Source organism: Agelaius phoeniceus, chromosome 2 (genome assembly GCF_051311805.1).
Source record: "Agelaius phoeniceus isolate bAgePho1 chromosome 2, bAgePho1.hap1, whole genome shotgun sequence".
NCBI classification, from domain to species: Eukaryota; Metazoa; Chordata; class Aves; order Passeriformes; family Icteridae; genus Agelaius; species Agelaius phoeniceus.
The window spans coordinates 45,978,972-46,000,704 of NC_135266.1; the positions used below are offsets into that span (position 1 = coordinate 45,978,972).

At 34.3% G+C, this 21,733-nt stretch overlaps 1 protein-coding gene across 1 annotated transcript; it reads left to right on the forward strand.

Moving 5' to 3' along the window:
• The first annotated feature begins 3,892 nt into the window (after positions 1-3,892).
• Positions 3,893-13,786, forward strand: SLITRK6 (SLIT and NTRK like family member 6). The gene is made up of 2 exons (XM_077173578.1): positions 3,893-4,463; positions 7,759-13,786. Exon 2 carries the CDS (start codon positions 7,777-7,779, stop codon positions 10,297-10,299), a length of 2,523 nt encoding a protein of 840 aa, XP_077029693.1. The 5' UTR covers positions 3,893-4,463; positions 7,759-7,776; the 3' UTR covers positions 10,300-13,786.
• The last annotated feature ends 7,947 nt before the right edge of the window (positions 13,787-21,733 follow it).

Here is a 21,733-nt window from a genome sequence, read left to right on the forward strand (position 1 = left end):
TGTTGGCATGCTACAAAATGCCAAACCATGACTCAATTTTTTGTGTGTATGTTCTTGGGTCATTGGCAAGCAAAATACACTTTGAAAAATATCCAACTGATTAATCATAACTGAAGATTGCAAATACTCAGGTGACTTTTATTTTCTACAGACCAGTCGCCTCTAGGCATTTTTTTTTTAATTGACATTCAAATATCGCCAAATTCAGGAGGAAAGGCAGGGAGAATCTGTCTGTTCCAAGAGGTTGATTCAAGAAATATTTCTCACTCCAATACCAATATTTATGAACAAGATGAAAGATCTCAGAATTGGGTAGGAGATTTTAACTTTGATAATTAACTCTTACATTGTGAAGAACTGGAAGTTCTCTGTCAAGGGGTTAAACAAACAACAAAAAATCCCAAACAAACAAACAACAAAAAAACCAACCAACCAACCAAACAAACAACAAAGAAATAAAGAAGATTCAAGACCTATTGCACAGATACTGAGGAAGGAAACCACAAATTTCAGAAACATTTACATATTTTCAGTGATCTGACTTACACAAAAAAACAGGATTACTGAAGTAGTATGTAAGGGAAAATATCTTGGTTTCATCTGTTTCCATTGCATCATATTTTATTAAATGAATAAGAATGCAGTATTTTGTAAGGAATCATGCTCTTAAGTATAGCAGTATAAAATGCATTTTCACTCAAGTACAACATTTAAAGTACCATATGACTTTTTAACTTGAAAAATGAAACAGAAAGAATATTAACTTCAATGCACCTTTCTTTGAAATTATTTTTTTTCAGGAAATGTGATTTTTGCATGATGGTAAATACCAATGTATACAATGTCACATATATGTAGGGGCAGCCTAGAAAGACAACCATGTCCTCAGCTGCATAAGATAGGTGGCCAACAGGATGAGGGAGGTGATTCTCTAGATGATCTTTAAGGTTCCTTCCAAAATAAACCATTCTACAATTTTATGATTTAATGATTGGTGTACTTATATATTAAGTATACAAATATGAGTCTAAATTAATTTAGTTAGAAAATGCATAAGGATAATAGAAATTTGTTTATTTAACCTGTTTCCTTACAATTTGAAGATCTTTTTCAGTAGATTTTTCAAAGAATTGCCTCTCAATAAGAGTCATATAAAGATGAAACTAAATGCTTAAAGAGTAGTCGCTAGGCCAGTGTATCACTTGTAGAGGGGAATCCTTACCTTTCTTTACACAATGACAATATGTTCATGACTGCAAAAAACCACACAGTGTGTTCAGAGCAGAAGGTTTTGAGTAGGACATATCCCAATATGTAAAAAGAGACATTAGTTCTGTGAGGGAAATAGGTGTTCTGTGTCTGAATTAAATAGTATAGTAGGCACTGTTAGCTTCCATAATTATAGTACATTACATTATGGGGTTTTTTTTGTTTTGTTCTGTGTGTATGTGCATATGCCATGTTCTTAGTTAAGTCTTAGCCTTGGTGACAGTTCTTCCATATACAATTTTAATTTATAATATATGCATGAGTTTTGAGTTCCTCAGCAGGCTCTCTCATGTGTGAATAGTCAGATGCTACTTAGTGGTTCCAGGAAAATGCTTCCTTTCAATATCATATATTAAGCTGTCAGACCTGTACTCATGCAGAGTTCAAAGGGTTCATGTTGCAAGAAATATAGGTGAAGAGTTGTTGATACAGACTTGAAACTTCTTGCAAGCATGGAAGGATATATTATTTACCTCCTACGTCTTGTGTGCTATCAATGGCTCCTTGTGTGCATTCTGAGAAGTGACAGTGAGTTGTGAATGATGGGGAAAAAATATTTTCTATCCCCTGAAATCGCAAATGCAAATGTCTATTCCTCCTGTTATGTTTAAACAATGAAGTTACAAATTAACAAGCCACCATGAAGATTAACATTTTGAACACTAATCTGAAAATCATATTCCTGAAGTAAATGTAAGTCTGACAGTTTTAGATTTTATATATCCAAAGTTTACAAAATTTAAAATTGTTGGAGCAATTGATTAAGACTTGAAGTACAGGGTAAAAACCCTGTGTCAGTTCAGCTGACATGCAGATGCACTTGCAGAATCACATTCTCTATAATAATCTGCTGAATGATTCATAAATTTATGGTAGAAAAACAAACATTAGTAATTTTTATAAACTTGATAAATATGCAGGTTTTGAATCACAAATACTATTGATAAACATTCTCAGTGGTTTTTAATTCTGTATGCTTAGGTCAGGAAACTCTGACCTATTTTTAGAAATTGATTTCTGGAAATATTTTTGTGATCATGTTTTACTCTTGTGGCTGTCAACTCAAAAGCAAATAATGATATTGTTTTCACTTTTAATGTGAATATCTATATTTAGAGATATTCTCTATCTCAAACAGCCAGGCACAAGTGTTAACACTTGAAAAATGTTCAGTAAAAATAGAAATAATATAACTTAAAATTCATAAATTCAAAACTAATAAAGAAAATAATTATTTATTTGGCTGGTCACAGACAGCTGAGAAACTTTGAGCCTTAACAGTAAAAGGCTTGCAAATTGAGGTTGACAAGGTTCATTAAAAGTAGCAAGTTGAAAAAAAAAAAAAAGTGATGTGTTGATAAGAATGGAAACCAAATTGTTACAATTCCTCAGGAATATTTCCTCTTATTTTTAATTTTTTTTTTCAAATTATATATAAAATATATATAAATACATAAATGTATATAGATATAAATTTATATATGAAAGTTTACATATATGTGTATGAGCAAAAATCTTTTTTTTGGAAAGAATCTTGATAGCCTTCAGCACATGGAACAGTAAATTGCAATAGCCCTTTTGAGGTCAATGAGGCCACCTAGAGATCCATCAGTGCAAAAGAAATTACTGGAATCTGACTGGTTGGAAACTCTAGTAAACAGTCTGTATAATAAACCAAGCAACAGAAAAACAAACCAGAAATGTTGTGCTGTAGAGGGCAAATATGCTGGAGCACCACATCTATTGTTGCTCACAAAAGGCTTTGTGACTCTGTGGCAGCGGGATGAACAAGGAAGTAGCATTTGCTGCTTATAAAACCATCCCATGCAGTGCAGGAGGGATAAGGAAAACCCTCCTTGCATGGAATAAACATTTTCCTGTAGCTGTACTGTATCTGCTAATTATTTGTTTATGAGCACAAAGAAAATAATACCTTAAGCATGATACGTGCCTTTAAAAATGCCCTCCCCCAAACCAGACCGTTTTTTATCTAAGCATTGTTTCATGGAAATGCAATACAATCTCACACGGACAGATACCAGCAGTGTGCTAACATCTGTAAAACAGACTATTACAATCAACCCAGTCTTCTTCCTACAGAGCAGGATGGGCAGTTTTAAAAAGGACTGACGGCAGTCACTGTGCAAACATAAGCACTAATATTCCTATACTATAATTTTATTTTTCCATAATAAAGTATGTGCAACTGTGCATGCTCACCCCTACCCCATTCACACTGAGTGGACTGGATTGACAGCTTTACAGTCTCATTTATATATTTGAAAAATTCTGCACTTCAACATAGACATATTTTCCAGAGGACAAAGTTTCCCTTGTGGTGTGTTTTGTGGAGTCTATTTGGGCTGGAATGCTTTCAGGTTTCTAAAGCAAGCATTTGCAGATAAAAACTAAATACAAGGACTGCCCAAGAGAACAAACTGTAAGAGCTGCAGTGGATGTTTACTGATTTTTTGCAAAATCGGGTATTAACAGCCGTTAAGAAATCTGGAAGATATTTAGCTGAATTTTACTTTCTGAGGCTCACTTAGATAAGGGGAAAAAGAGGTGAGAGAAATTGCAGGAGGAGGAGCTGATCTGTCTCAAGGTGGAGCTGTATCTTGTATTAAATGACATTGGCAGATTAAAGCTCTCTGGTGGGGAAGGGCTTAAAGGCTGAGTCAAAAGCCAAGAAGTCTCTTTATTTACGCCTACCTCCCAGCCTCTGGCAATCTGACTAATAACAAACTGAGCTAACAAGAAAGACTAGAAAGAACAGAGAGAACACAGGAGCAGATTGCATCTAAAATTCTGACAAACCAAGTGATCAAGTCAAGCTCTGCTGAGCATCTTGTTTGTTTACTGCATCCAAATGCTTGCAAACAGTTAACTATATGCAGAAAAGTCAGCCTAGCTGTGAAGTATGCTGTGAATTTTAATTGAGGAAAAAGGACAACTGCTTACAGGATGGTCTGACGTGCACGGCTGCCTGGAAGATTTTTTCAATTGAATGCTTTGTACTTTGTCTTCTGAACAAGGATTTTAACTTTATGGAGCTGTAGTATTACCGGAGCTTGCAGCAAAGGGAAACTCAGAAGAAAGTGCGCATTTTTCAGAGGGAAAAAATTATATTGCATGGAAACAGCTGCTCCAACTGTGCATTACTGAGTGTACCAGGGAGTGTTGCTGCTGTTCAGGTAAGAAAGACTCCAGTTAGTTAATTAGCTAGGCACATGAGAATTTCACTCCTCATTAAAAGTTGCATTTTTTGCTGCATGATTTTGTATAATTTTTATGTTAAATGATGGCAGTTTATATTGTATTTTAAACAGTTTGCAGGGACATTTATTCAAACTGATTACTGTGTAGAATATGTGCATTAAGGGTTGTTCTTTAACCTCTTGAGGTAGAAGAATGGGTGTTTGATTTTATTTCAAGCGCAAAAATGGTCTTAAATGCATCATCTGACTGTAATTCCCTTAAGAATTTAATAAAAAAATCCCAAAGGCTTTTAGAAATTGCTATTTCGTAGCTTGGGGGTTTGAAAATCATCAACATAGTCATTTTTTCTTTTAAATAGCTAAATTAAGACAACCAAACAAATAAACCTCCAAGCATAATGAAAGAAGCTATTTCAATGATTTAAAACCAAATCAATTATTACTTAGCAATCATGAGATGCCTTTGCTGTAAGGTGACTACTTCTGGAAGTATTCAACTTTGCCTCATAGAAAAAACTGTGACATTTTTTAGTCTTTTAGAATTCCTACAGAGTTTAGTTACAGAATGCAGTCAGCAGTGACTTACATGAAAGCAGATAAAAAAAACTTAAGTTACCATGTGGAATTTGCTGAAAAACCTCACCACATGAAAAGGTCAGTTTTTCAAGTCTTTCAAATTACATTTTGTTGTATTGTAAATTCTTTCAGTTCAATGTTAATCTGTTACACAAGAGCAGTTTTTATTTTACAATAGTAGCCCACTGAGAACTTCATTACATGTTTCTGTGTGTTTAGAAAAAAAACTGGAGAAAGGAAAAAGAATAAAAATCTCCTATTAATTTTTATTGTGTGGGTATATATATGTGTGTGTGAGAGTTCTGGCAATGCTGCTTACAGAAGTATGACGATGATTAAAATGTGAATGTTTTCCAATTGGTTACAAATGTTGTTACTTTCATCTCTGAGAGGAAGGCTTTCATTTTAGTAACCTAATTTCTCAATATGCAATAGAATGCAACATGCCTTAAAGATTTCTTTTTTCATTTAATTTTGCTCAGGGACTTTATAAGTGTTGTTTGAATTTGATACGGATTGACGCTGGAATTTCTAATGAGAAAAAGTGTACAGAAATAAAGTTGAATTAGTCATAGTGTAGGTTTGAAGCCAGCATCTGTGTCAAGAGCTTGTATTTTTTACCTTGGGTAACTGGAAAGGATAGTGATGCATGTAAAGCAAGAATAAGTCTCTGGCATAATATGATCCTGGAATTATTCTGCATATTTTAAAATAACATCTTGACATGATGTGTCTTATCAAATACTTCTTGGGAAAACAGACTTAAAGACGTATATATTAAACATGGGCAGCTGGAGTTCAAGGAGGGTTATATGAGGCAACAAAATTATATTGCAACTACTAAAACAAAGATAAAAGCTCGTATTTTTAAGGACACTTTTTCTCACACTGTGAATTGCACTTACTACTTATAAACTCGTATTTCTACTCTCACTTATCAGAAGCTACTCATGGAGAAAAACAAAATTCACTGTGGACACACTTGCTGTTGTTCTTTGTGTGTGTGTGTGTAATACTCATGCCACAGCATTTAAGTGCTTGCATGTGTAAAGCTTTGCAATCTCTTCTCAGGGAAGCCTTGGGAAATAGTGTTTCTAGTAACAAAGGTGCATGATATTCAAAGTATGCATTGATGAGATGCCAAATCATATGACCACACTATAAAAATGTTCATGCATGTAGTTGGATTGATCCTTGTAAACATTCTAATCTTTCAGAAACTGACACAGTTGGTAGTGTAGTGACACTCTGTACTTCATCTTTCAATAGCCTAGTTTGAAAGATTCTGACCTTTATTAGATGGATTACTTAAGAGTCTTGCTTAGTTCAGTACTCAAATAAATATCACACCCCATAAACATTACTGTTTTTAAATAATCCATTGCATTTTAGGGGATTTTTTTGTTATTATTTACTTTTTTGTAATGTGGAAATACTTAACTAAAGATTATAAACAGAGATTTCCCTCTATCTTATGTATCAAGAGTTACCATTGGTCTTGCTAATTAGGCAGCCTTGACAGAAAGAAACAGAGAATCTTCTAATAGAGTATAGGACAACTTAATTCAAGCCAATAATAAATGACTGATTTAAACATCTAAATTTTACTTGCAACTCCATAGCTGTATTGTAATGATGCATTTATCAAGTGTTTCAAAGTCTAAGATCAGATTGAAAGGTGATAATTATATTACATAACATATAGTTGATAGTGGTAATAATTTTTAATTTGTAAAGCACAGTCAGGTCCATATACATTTCACTGTGGAAATTGATGATTATTATCATTGGGAGGAGTCTAATATTTATCTCAAAAAGTTTGCCCTTGCTTGCTTGTTTTTTCTGGCACACACTGCATTCTCAGTTCTCTTTTTTTAACGTTGTGTACGCAAATTTTTCAGTATGTACATTACATGCAAATGTTACACTACTTTGTGCTGTGGCCCCACTTTCACCCACAGACTACAACATATGCATTAAAATTTAAGCAAAGAGAGATGATTATTTTGTCTATGTCCTTTTCAGTTTGTGGGTACAAGGATTTCAGAGGAAATACCCTTTGATTTCCATACATAATGCAGAACTTTAGAGAGATTCCCTGTATCCTGCAAGAATGGGCTTTTGCTCACAACACATTACTGATCCAAACCAAATCTTATTTCTCTTCAGCAGCTGGGTAACATTAAGTTAATCTTAGCAAGGTAACCTTAAAATTTGCAGTGCTATGTAGTGACAGAAAGCAATGGTTCAAAATATTATATTAGCTTTGATATAAGTTTCTTGGAACAGTAAATTATTACTGTTTTCCACTGGCAGTCTATACAGTATATGAATAAAACCAACACACTCCTGATTACATCCTACTTTGGCTATCAGCATGAAAGTACTGAAGATTTCCCCTTATGACTGTTTATTCATTCAGTACATCAAACTAAATTTATATTCTCTAATTAGAAAATAATTCAATTGTTTTGCATGATATGATAGCACTTGGAAGGAGAAGTAGCTCAGCGATGAATATTAGGAATGTTTTTTTCTTCCTGTTATGCCAGGGAAAAGAAAAACAAAAAGAAAAAAAAAAACCACAACCAAAAACAAAAAACCAAAACAACTCAAGCAAACAAACCCCAAACAAAAAACCCAAACCCTGTGAAATCATGACTCTATTATTAATTAATTTATTTTTTTTTTTTAGTAAAATCTACTGGCCAAGATGAAGCTTTGGATTTTCGTTCTATGCTCAATTGTGGTTGCATCCGATCCTTTCCAGTCACAGCCTTCTTTTTCTTCAGTCAGAGGATCTTGTCAGAGTCTGTGTTCCTGTGAAGAAAAGGATGACACCATGATTATCAACTGTGACAAAAGAGACATCAAGATGATATCAGAAATAAACGTCCCACCATCACGGCCTTTCCATCTTAATTTGTTAAACAATGGTCTGAGTATGTTACATGTGAATGATTTTGCTGGCCTTGTTAATGCTATTTCTCTGCATCTTGGTTTTAACAATATAGCAGATATTGAGCCTGGGGCTTTCAATGGTCTCAGCCTTCTTAAGCAACTTCATATCAATCACAATTCTTTGGAAACACTTAAAGAAGATACATTTAATGGATTGGAAAATTTGGAGTTTCTTCAAGCAGACAACAATTTCATCACAGTGATTGAAGCAAGTGCCTTTAGCAAGCTCAACAGGCTTAAAGTGCTTATTTTGAATGATAATGCCATTGAGTATCTTCCTCCAAACATATTTCGTTTTGTGCCATTGACCCATTTAGATCTGCGTGGAAACCAGTTGCAGACACTGCCCTATGTTGGCTTTTTGGAACATATTGGAAGAATACTAGACCTTCAGTTGGAAGACAATAAATGGGCCTGTAACTGTGATTTGTTGCAGCTGAAGATATGGCTAGAAAACATGCCTCCTCAGTCCATAATAGGTGATGTTGTATGCAATAGCCCTTCAGTTATCAAAGGCAGCATATTAAGCCGGCTGAAAAAAGAGTCTCTTTGTCCCACCCATCCTGTTAATGAACTTGAAGATCCTTCAGGGTCACTGCCCTTGGTTGTAACCACCTCTATCAATGATAATTATCTATCAACTAAGGTGATTCCTCTCCTGAAAGCTCCTACTAAAGAACCAAGTTTAGTGCTTCATACTTCCAAGCCTACTACATTTCCAGGAATCTCTTGTCCTGTCCCTTGTCACTGCACCAGCCATATGCTCTCAGGAGTTCTTATGCACTGCCAGGAGCGAAATATTGAAAGCTTGTCTGATTTAGGACCCCCTCCTCCAAACCCTAAAAAGCTTATCCTAGCTGGAAACATTATTCAGACGCTATTGAAATCAGATCTTGTGGACTATGCCAGCCTGGAAATGCTTCACCTGGGGAACAATCGCATTGAGATCCTCGAGGAAGGTTCCTTTATGAATCTGACCAGACTACAGAAACTATATCTCAATGGCAATCATCTTACAAAGCTAAGTCAAAATCTCTTCCTTGGCCTTCAGCACCTTGAGTACTTGTACCTTGAATATAATGCCATCAAAGAAGTTTTGCCAGGGACATTTAATGTAATGCCAAAACTGAAAGTTCTCTACCTAAATAACAACCTTCTGCAGGCTTTGCCACCCCATATCTTTTCAGGTGTTCCCCTCACCAGACTAAATCTGAAAACAAACCAATTTGCTCATTTGCCTGTGAGCAATGTCTTGGATGAACTGGATATGCTGGTACAAATTGAACTTGAAGACAACCCTTGGGACTGTACTTGTGATTCAGTGGGACTGCAAAAATGGATACAAAAATTGAGTAAGAATACCATGATGGGTGATATTTTTTGTAAATCTCCCGGACACTTAGCAAAAAAAGAATTGAAATCCCTAAAGAGTGAAGTCTTGTGTCCAGGTTTAATAAACAGCCCTCCCCTACCAACCCATGCCAGTTTTGTAGTTGTGACAACTTCTTCTCCTACTGCCAACACCGCAGACACCATCCTGCGGTCTCTTACAGATGCTGTCCCACTTTCTGTTCTAATATTAGGACTGCTCATTGTGTTTATAACTATTGTGTTTTGTGCAGCAGGAATAGTTGTTCTTGTTCTGCACCGGCGCAGGAGATGCAAAAAGAAGCAAGTGGATGAACAAGTGAGGGACAGCAGCCCTGTTCACCTTCAGTACAGCATGTATGGGCATAAGACCACACACCACACCACGGAGCGCCCAGCTGCCACTCTCTATGAGCAACGAATCGTCACCCCAATGGTTCAGGTGTACCACAGCCCGTCCTTCAGCCCCAAGCACACCGAGCAGCAGCAGGAGGAGGGAAGTGAGAATGAAGCTAATGATTCCAAATACCTTCGCCGAAGTCTCCTGGAAAGAGAGAACAGTTCACCACTTACAGGTCCAAATGTCAAATACAAGGCTACAGATCAATCTGCTGAATTTCTGTCTTTTCAGGATGCTAGCTGCTTGTATAGAAACATTCTTGAAAAAGAGAGAGAGCTGCAGCAACTAGGGATCACAGAATACCTAAGAAAAAATATTGTCCAGCTCCAGCCTGACATGGAAGTTCGTTATCCTGGAACACATGAAGAGTTGAAGCTGATGGAGACACTCATGTACTCCAGGCCAAGAAAGGTTTTTCTAGAACAAACTAAAAATGAGTATTTTGAGCTCAAGGCTAATTTACATGCTGAGCCTGACTATCTGGAGGTCCTGGAGCAGCAAACGTGAAGTGATAATACATTGGGCTGGGGCCAAATTTCTGTGATTTTACTTTAAGGTGGAATCATTGTAAATAAAAGTGCCTTATAAAAACATGTCAACAGTCAGAACTTAAGCACAGCAGTAATCCTAGCAAAGAAAAAACTCAGGGATCACTGTGGGAAGCCATGGGGTTGCGAGCAGGCAATATGTCAAACCCCAAGTTAAGCAAGAATTTAGTATGGTTGAACTGTGTGAGGAAGATTGCTTATTGCACTATTCCTCATCATTTTGAAAAGGTGTATATGCCACTCTATGTTCACTTCTCTGTTTCCCAACCTATGGAAAAAAAAGTTCATTTCCTTTACCCCTTCTTTTTTCCCTCCATTTAATTAGATTCCTTTAAAACAACAAAAAGACCAAAAAGAAAAAAAAAAAAGAAAATTCCAACACCTGTGTTTGTATTTATAACCTTAGAGTGTATATGTTAGGTTAGTACATGCACTGCATACATGACCACTGACTACAACTACACCTTACATACCTTTATAATAAATATGAAAGGAATTGAAAAGTTGTCATACTAAATGTCAGTTAAAAAGGAAAACAGATAAAATATTTTTGTGTATTCACCCAGAGCCTGCAAATATTTAAGTATTCTACACAGAACTTTATGTGAATTCTGTATCAGTATGTGGAAGGAAAAATATGCATCTATGTTTACCCAACATCTTCAACAAAGAAAACTGCAAGCCTTTTGCTACTTTCCCTATCTGATAGCTTTACCTAAGTTTGGACAATCTTTTCTTGAGCTGCTGCTATAAGATATTGTGCATCACTGGTGTTTCAACTCATAATCCTGAGTAATTTGAAAAGCTACTGAGAATCAGCTGTAAATATGTTACTGTGTTTAATAAGTTTGATTTTTTTTTATAAATATATATATATACATATGTATATAAATAACTTCTGTGCTGGCTTTAAATATTCTTGAAGGAAATGAGTTTGCTGTGGCTAGGAATTTCCAAGTGCATATACAGGTCCTTTTCCACCCTAACCAAAAGCAACGCTCAGACAGAATTGCAAACTGCAACAATACACACATAAGGAGGAATAATAGTATATAGCTATTTGTACAAAAATCTATTTTCTGAAATTAGAATAAAATAAGGTGTTGTGGGAAAAATAGGTTACAAACACATAGAACACTGCAGGTTTATTTTTGCAATGAATTCTCGCTAGATTTATATTTACTATTTATTCTGTATAATTTTGTATTTTTTTCTTTCCAACTCACAAGAGAAGAAAAAGCTTATTCCTGGCTAATTTTCAAGCTAATCAAGGAACTGCTCTCTATTAATGAAAAAGAAATAAAGAGTTTTTTAAATGTCTTTTTCTTAAAGGTTACTTTTTAAAGAAGGCAGCAACTTCTGCATGCACAAGTTTAAAACTACTTGGGAATTAAACACAATGATTCTCTTGCCATGTGGACAGAAGCTTCTTATCCTGAGTTCAGTAAGGTCATTCAATTTCTGTGCATGACTGATGAGGTGCCAAAACACAATTTCTGACCTGCATCTATCTTCCTCCAAGCAAATCTTTTGTAAACTGACTATGCATGAGTTTGTTTTTTTTTTCTAATTCCTATTTGTAAAGTGAAAAATCAGCTTAATTATTACATGTATAGATACGTATGCTAAATTTAGCATTGAAATCTTGATAAATGCAAAGTGAAAAGATATATATTCTTTAGTTCAAAATGCTGTCCATGTCTTACCTATTTGTATATACAAATTAGAGTTCTTCATATTCTTCTACATAAGTTTCTGACAAAAATTTCCTATATTACATATGAAAGTCAGATTCTCAGTTCTTTCAAATTTGCATAGACATAACAACTTTTATGGTGCTATACTAATTTCTCTAGTTTGAGGATCTGACCGTCTTTTTTCTCTGTTAAAAATCAACTTCCTTATTAATATTTTTGAGGTGTTACCAGTTTTTTATGGAAGTAAAACCTGGCTTTCATAAATCAAAATTTCAGTTATTAGAGAAGTATTATTTCTTCTTTCTATATCTGAGAATAATTTAATCAGAAAACCTGTGTATTTTGGAAGATTATGAAGAGTAAATGTGGCAACAATATATTTTGTTCTGTTGCTATCTTTATTCCAAATTATGAAAGACAATATTGAATATTGCTTGTGCAGGTAGGGGTGAGAAAAAAGGGAAAATGTTCGTGCAATAACTTTGCATTAAGTGAGTTATATGATGTTATTTTAGATGTACTTGCATATTCAAGTTCATGTAAATGTGTTTCATGAGCATAGAACCTATGAAAACCCATGCCTGGATCTGGAGGAGCAACTGGGGGACAGATGGGATGGCTTAGAGCATTAAAATGACACTAAGTGTCTCCATTTAAAGAATTTTGTTTCACACAGGTAAAAAGAATCAAATAAATTTATTATATAGAATAATTAAATGCAGTTAAAAATTGAATTTATTTAATGGAAATAGAAAGCTTTGAATGCTGAATCAGACACATTAAATTGTTCTTGATCAAATTCTCAGATATCTCAAATTAGAAAAAATCAGAATAAAGGAAAAATCAGAAAAAATCAGTAAAGAAAAAAATCAGAATACAAAAGTAAATGGTACTTGATAACAGAGTTTATTATTTCAGTGTCGTTGATTTCAGCAGTTATTTCCAAAAAAAAAAAAAAGTGTGTAAAAATAACACCCTGCAATTGGCAAGATGAGGGGAAATGGTGATTCAAGCCCTCCGGCTTAGATTTAAGAGAAATAGCTTCAGACTAAAGACAATTGCCACATGCACAGATGTCACTTTGCTTAGCTGCTAACAGTTACTTGGCAGAATGTTGAGGACAACAGTGTGGCAAACATTCTTTTCCCTTGCAGTCTCAAAGCATCAGAAGGAAGAGTGAGCTAAATTAGTGTCAAAGCAAGTCAGTTACACAGCTGTATGGGAGCCTCGCTCAGCAGGATTAAAGAGACCTTTACCATTTAGCTTTCCTTCAGAAGGGAGAGTCATGCCTTTCACTTTATAAGGACAACTGTGCTCTGTGGCAGCCTGTATAACACTGCAAGTGGTTTGGCAATATTCAGGAATCTCCAGGATGTGGCTCACTGTCCACTTTCCTACCATCACGTTGCCTACTGGGCTGCCATGTAGTGAGCCTTTATAATGAGAAGGGAGGGGTCTGCCTTACAGTCAGACAGTGATTTTTCCAACTATACAGAAAATGTACACTGCCATAACAAAAAAGGACAGAGGTTTGACATCATATGATCATTTTTCAACTAAAGAAAATCATTGTCTGCTTATAAAAATAAAATCATGACATAAGAACGGCATCACATAAGAGAGAAGGATGTGATATCCATTCCTAGAAGTTTCTTGGAATATTCTAACAACTGGAAATGTGTTGTTAATGTTATTGATGTTTGTAGAAAGCTGGGAAGGATATTCATAAATTTTCTTGTTAAAACCCTATTGTCATTTTTTTTTTTTCAGTGACAGGCACAGTTAAGTGGTTTGATACATTTTTACTTAGCTATAATAATGGAGGTTGGAAGGCAAAGCATGTTTGACAGTGTGCAACAAAGTGGATCCATTCTTGTCCTGTCAGGATGAGAGTTTAATTGAGTGTGAGAACAGTTCTTCGTCAAGCACACTGGTGTCAGTGGCAACTATGATGTTGTTGCTAGGGTACCTCAAGGTAACCAACACTACCATTTTTCACCTCACATTTGAACAGACCTGTTCCCTAAATAAACATATTAAAACAATTAATTACACTTTTTTCTTTTAAACTGTTCTTATATTTTCAACTTCATAAAAGACAATTGTCTTCTCTTTCTTTTTCTTCCTGCTACAGGTAAATTTCCCACAAACTTTTAGCACTGGCACTTGATTGTATTGCCTGCAGTGATGCCTCTCCAAGCTTTTTAAAATAAATAAAATCCAACCCTGCACTTAAAAAACCCTATCCAACAAAGAATATAAGTGTACACATCAATTAGGACATTTGCCTATTCAGAAATGGCCTAATATTTTTAGATGTTCTTTTCCATTTGAATGACAGATCAACCTTTCTGTCATCTATTCCAGACTGAAAACTAGTTTGTACTTATTTTCAGTGATGTGTCAAACCTATCAGATTTGAATATAATCCTTTTTAACTTGCAGTCATTGTTTCTCTGATTGGAAACTGGGGATCAATTTTCAGCCCCTCTTTGCAAGACAAAAATGTTCCCTGTATGACTCCAAATGGAAGATGTTTGCCATGTACCACTTAACTTACCTACAAAGAGATTACTAATTGTATAGTGCGTTAAACCGAAGAAATAAGTTTGGCCAGGATGGGAAACCACAACACCTTAGAATGATTCATTTCTTTTATGTTAATAAAAAATAATAGTTATCAAAAATAAGACATTATTTCACAGGATAAAGTGTAGTGGCAAGAGGAAAAAATGGAGACTGAATCTCAAAGTCATCACCAGAAGGAATTCTGGATTATCATTCTGAGGATGTCAATGTCTACAGCAACACACTTTATTAGTCACGCCAAAACAATCTGCAAGTTTCATGTAGATGTACTGAAATCATCCTGAGATTGAAGACCAATCAAACACTTAATTCAAAAGATCAGAAACTTTCTTAAGACTGGCACATTTGTCTTCTGTTGTACTCCCTAACACAGAATATCTGCATTTCCATTAATGAATTTCATGCTCAGCCATAGACTGCCCTCTGGCATTACAATCTGTTGCAATTGAAATCTACTCCTTGGAGAGTTTTTTAATTGTCTTCAGTGGTGAGTTCCTCTGGGACCTGATGATTGGTGCACCATTGGGGATCTGAGACAGGGAAGATAATCTTGTGTTATGAATCAAAAACTGTCTTTCTTTTTCAATTTTCTGAAGTTTGTGATATTCTTGATATTGTTTGAGGAGCAAATCCTTCTGTTCCTTAAAACAGAAGTGAACTGTAGCTGGAATCAATATATTTTCCATAATGAAAAGATAAAGCATGGTGGGTTTTTTTCCAGCACATCTCCTAACAGTCAGCCTTGGCTTTTTGACACAACAGAACAAATTCTAAAGAGCCACAGTCTAATGGAAAGCAGCTAACCTTGAGGAAGAACATAAAAGGCCAGATGCTGTTCAGCTCTATGAAAGCAAAATGCGATGAAGAATTTTTATTTTATTTATTCAGCTTCACCAAGATGCAAGAGTGCGAGTACACGCACACAGTACATTTCATAAAATATTTACCAAAGTTTCATGTTCTAAGACATTAACTTCAAAACATTCACGGTATGTGAATATTACTACTGGAAGGACTACTTCTACTTGATTTTTACTTACAGTTTATGAAATGGAATGCTGGAATACGGAAAAGAAGAAACAATATGGTTTAATGTTTCAAGGAGAAATGTTATTTATTATAATTTCAGCTGTTTGTTTTTGTTAAAAAATTCATCCAGACTATTTCATTTTCAGATAATTTTTTTACAAGTTTAGAACTTTTAAAATTCTTCTAGTTTTAATTATTTACCAAATAAACTAAGTAATTACTTTTTCAAATAGAAAGAAATCTGAAACCCTTTATACATGAAGAAATACTATAGTATGCCAGGATAAACTTGCTTTTTAAAAGAAACTGTGAAATTTGTTTTGTCATCTCTTAAAAGTTAGCATTATTTTTAGTTTTAAATTAAGACAGCTCAGCATCTTTCCATTTTTCAAAATTCAAAGCCAACATAACACTTCCATAATGACGCATATTTGGGTTGAATGCATGTTAAACAGTTCCATTGTAAGACATATTAACAAAAAAAATAACAAACTTTCAAATATAATCTACTACTTTCCCTCATATGCCCAACTGAAATGGCGTAGTGTACTGTGTAATAATAATAATTTAAAATGGACATTTCCTGGGAAAGGAGACCAAACTAGAAAAATTCTTTTGTATCTTTGTTATATATGCTTTTTGGAGAGTAGAATATAATGGATTCCCATTCGTGCAGCACATAATGTTTACACAGTTCATATGGCATGCAAAAAAGAAGGATTTGGCCTAACTAATACTCTATGCAAGCATGATTTTTGTCAGTGGAAAGCTGTTGCCATTGCAATTTTAAGATCTTGTGTGTCAAATATCCTTTAGATATACCTGTTAGATCAAATCCCATAGATGTTGTTTGAGGAGACCCCATAGATATCAGATATCTATGAAATTTGATACAAGAAGTTTCAAGCTTGATACAAACAAGACTCCAGGCTGAAAATTCTGGGATAGTTTATTGGAATACAGACACCCTGGAATTTTGGGTGCTTGGAGGGCAGTGAAAAACATCCATCATTTTTAACAGAGGAAAGGTTCTTGAGCAACAGTTTAAGACTTGGATTGCTTTTCTCATCTTGCTCATCTTGAGGTGCTCAGTGTTTCACAATGTTGTATCACATTACTTAAGGATGAACATAAAACATCACTAAATCTTGTGTTAATGTAGCATTTAGATGCCATTTTAAACAAAAGGTAAATGTTTCCATCAAATAATAATGAAATGAAGATTAATATTTGGAGATTTTAATTGCCTCTTGTTCACAAGTGTCTTTAAGTAATATATCACTTCTGGAGAGATGGGGGGCAGGTGGCATTCCTGATCACTCACACATTCGGATTTCCTGAAGGGAAATGTTGTGCAGAAGATAGCTGTTTTCATGGTGCCATACATAGTAGTATGAAGGCTGAATCATATTTTATAAATTCTAAAGTAATTGTTTATTATAGGCTCTAAGGACTAAAATGTCATCTGAAGTTCTTGCACTCTCAGCTTCCATGATTATTTTTATTCATAAAAATGACTGCAGAATATACAGAAGCTTTATCATTCCCCATATAAAAGCATTTATGTAAAGAAAAAGATTCCCCTCTGAATTTTTGATTAAGGTCCTAGTCCAAGGGCCATTAAAGCAAAGGAATTATGTTTTTCAGATACAGAGTAATGCAGAAGCATCTTAGAAGTCTGTGGTTTTGTCTGCACAGATACATACAGAAAAAAAGTACTTACAAAAGTATTGGGATGTTGTTGCATCCTATTGTTTTCCAAACAGCATAAGTTGGCACCAGACAAGACCAGAGCCTGTTCTTAACTATAAGGGGTGACCATATGCTAAAAAAAATACCTCACAAAATTTATTCTGAATACTCCCATGACATGGTCTCCTGAAAAATGAAAAGGTATGGGTCTGTTTCTTCCCCTCATTTTTTCTAACACCTAGGTATGTTAAGAAGATCACAGTGTCGGTTATAAAGGTAAATGTGAATAATAAACACCTGAAATACATTGGAATAATAAGAAAACCATCTTCACTACTGCAGCATTGAGATACTGTATCCAAAGTACCCATGGAACCTCACACCCTTGAAGCAGGAGGCTGGACTAGGTAGCTTCCAGAGGTCCCTTCCAGGGACAATATCTGTGGTTCTAATATGATTCTGCAAAAGATATTTTAGGGCAAAATAGTCTACAGTCTTTCTTTTCTATACACAGGCTTCCTGAATAAAAAGTTAAAGAAAAGGCAATAGTCACCAAACACTGACATGAAATAAAAGCTTTTCGTGTAACTCTTTCTGTAACATGCAGATACAGTCATTTGGATTTTGCATCAAATAAACAGTACTTCTTTGATAGTGGTATATTGGTGATGGTGAACTCTGGCTATATAAGTTTATTATTAAAAGCACTTTCTTCCAGAATAGATGACGTCAGATTTCTAAATAAAATACAGAAACTATCTGAAACACTTGAAGAGTGTCCCTTTCTGTACTAGTAGAATTAATGATTCTTGTTTTCATGACATACTGCTGGTGTAATTCTTCACTCATTTCAAAGGTAACAATCATAGTTTTTCAAAATTTCTTCCAGGTTTTTATTCAATATATTCTGTTTGTCAAAAGGACAAATTATTAAGGAGTATATAAGTAATGTATGTTTTAAATTAAAAATTATTTTACATAAAAATTCTGCTTTAAATTTTTCAAATTCTGAAGCAGCAATTGGAACAAGAGTCTTTGGTCTAAGTGCAGTGCTTCATGCTACTTAGTAATCAGCTTCCTATGATATGTTATCTGCTACCTGAAACCCAGTACTTCCATACAGATTTAGGGCAAGTATTTATGCAATTATATTTTCATGTTTCTTATAGTCTTTAACTATTTAAGTTAGCTATTTTTGAAGACTGGATACTAAATGGGTCTTTGATTTGTCCTAGGATGGCTGTTAGTAAGGTCGTTATATGTACTTGTACAAATATTACATACTTGTATATCTTTGTGAAAACCAAATTTCTCAGACCTAACTAGACCTATATCTGGAAGTGGTTTCCTAACTTTTCTAATAGAGTTTTTTTTAATAAAAATGCCTATAATTTGTATGCTTTTGATAGGTCTGTTATATATTAATCTTGTAAATTAAGCCTCTGAAAGGTAGTACATACACAGACATGTTCTTACCAGACCAATTATTTAGCCACATGTGGACGAAGCAAAGGACGGAATTAATCACAGATAGTCATCCAAAATATTCAATAGAAAAAATTCTAGTTTGAGATTAAACATGAACATAAGAGTTCAAAAGTTTTTTAGGAATAAACAAAAAATAGTTGTTATTCCTAAAGTTTAAAAGCAGAACATTAGACACCAATCAGGTAAATCTTTGACAAAGAACATCAATAAAAAAATATATTTGTTTTCTACCTAAATATGTAAATACACTGCCACATAGTTTTGAAATTTTTATTCCTACATAAGGTGCGTTTTTCAGACAACAAATAGCCAACACAGCTATGGAATTTGGCTGACTTAATACACAGTTGTGTTATCTTTGTACTGCAGTGAATCCCTGGTCTCATGTCTAAAAGGTAGATCCGAGAGAGGACTGAAAAACATTGTGTTTTAATTAAAACAAAACTTCATTAAGATATTTTAAGTATGTATCCATTGTTCTCTGCATAACCTATCACTTATTTTATTTATCATCCATCTCATTTAGTCTTTTATTTTCTTTCTTCTTTTTTTTATATTTCTTTTTTCATGTATGTAAAATTTTGTAGCCTGGGTAAATTTAAGTTGTGGGGTTTTAGGTAGCAACTAAGTGTTTGTTGTTCACCACTGGCCAAGGATCTCTATAGTGAGCTTTTAAAATAACACAGATCCTTAAGGTCCTAATAAACATACTAGTGTATAACTCATTATTTTTGTTCCTTTCTCTTTTGGTGTAAAAAATCACAATGCAAACAAGCAAATAAATATTTATATGAGGAGAGGAAGAAAAAGAATTACATCTCAAGTTGACTTGGAATTTTCCATCAAAGTACAACTTGATAGAAAAATATGTTTTGCTTTAGGAGTCATATGCTTTCTATTCCTTAAAATGAATGTGTTTATTAACAAGACTTAATAAATATTTTGATATTTTACTTCCTGTTTTCTTACAGTCCTTAGCAAATTTGAAGTTCCAACTTTTTAATTTGATCTAATGTGTGTAGAACACAACAGCTCATTTGTGTAGCATGTCTGAGACTATCAGCTCTCATTACCTTAGTATAAGAATACAAATTATTAGGTTTGTGTGCCAGACTCTTAAAATTCATTCCTGAATAGGATCTCTCATACCAACTGACTGCCAGCCCCGCAAGCCTCTGCGGGAGCTGCTTTTGGAATAGTTGCTGATGTTTATTCCAACCTTCTAAAGGAGATTGTGGAGGAGATAAATTGTACCCTATACTTAATGTTCACATGGTGGATGAAAGAGCTAAGGAACCTATTTCCACAACTGGGAACAGCTTCTACTGGTGGATCAAAATTTTTTACTGCAATTCTGTTCTAACTAGTTTAGAGACATGAAATAGTAACTACTGAGAAACACCTTTTTTAAAAAATATATTTAGGAAAATATAAAGTCATCCTCTCTGTAAGATCTTGTCCTATTTCCTCAGGTTTTGATGGGTTTGATTTTTTTTTATTCCTTTTTTTTTTTTCTTTCTTCTTAAGTACCTAAGTCATAAAAAACTACTTAATTTTCCTTGATCTGCAGGAATACGCGTAATTTTTTTAAGACTAATTGCTGTGGAGCAAGAGGAAGCTATATAATATATTAATGTTACATAATTATTTCTTATTTTCTATTTAAACATCATCGTCTGCCTAAGTCTTTAGCTTTACCTGTGAGACTTTCCTAAAGACAATATTTTCCTCTTTCCACCAGAAAAACAGAAACACAAATTTGAGAGGAAAAGATTCACTGCTAACATATCTGTGGCAGAGGTTTGTGTGTTTTTCTACCCATTTACCTACTATTCTTTGTTAAGCTGTTGCTGTATTGATGGATCAGTTTTTCCACTCCAGCTGCCATTACATCTGTTTGTCAATCATTCCTATTAAACATGCATTTGAATACAAAACTCGGTTGGCCTATCAACAGATTAAGCTTCAAATTTAGGAAGTTCAGCAAGCAATTCCATCTTTGATAAAAGGTTTGAATTGTCTGTATGAAAGAAACATGGCATATCAACTATTTCCTTTATGGTTTGTAGTGAATTTTAGATGTATTATCAATGACAAAATCCTGGCACATGAAAAAATTACAAGGTCCAAGATCCTCACTAGATCCAGAGTGCTATGGCCCCTCCAACTACTGATGCTGGGACCTCTGCTTGCTTTGAAAATAAATCCATGCTATTAGCAAGGATTTTCTGTAGTAGTTGATTTGGACAGCTAAAACATAAATTGAAATAATGATAAATTTTTGGCTTTGTGTTTATGATGTGCTCCCTTTTGCCTGTAACAAAGTTTGAGTAGACACTTTCACAAAAATTTCTGGTGAAGTAGACAGCCAGGTATGGCATTAGTAGGACTGAGTAATACATATAAAGAACATACAAAGGCTAAGGTTTAAGCACCGACACAATATTTAGGCACACTGATTTTTATATTATACCTTTAACAACCTCTCATCAGCAGAAGTGACTGAGGGTTGAACACTTCATATTCTGTACCATTTTAATCCAAAGAGTGCAATTTACAATAATCTTTCTGAAAGATCATTAATTCATAAGGCATACAGCTTTTTTCTTTTTGCATTTTCATTATTTTTTTAATTTAGTTTAAAGTGTGAATTTTTGATGGTGGTATTTCTTTGTGAATCAGAATTTAATGGTTTCCAATTTTTTCCAGAGCAAGAACATTTTCCCTATTACACATCCTACTTTTTTAAATTACCAAGATGATTTTTTAAAGAAATAAAAGATCTGTATTTCCCTATAGTGTGTACTGTTTATCAAGATTTGCTCCTAGAACTCTATTTTCCAAACAAGACTGTGCCATGCATGATTCAAATGAAGAGTACTTCTTTCCATATATATG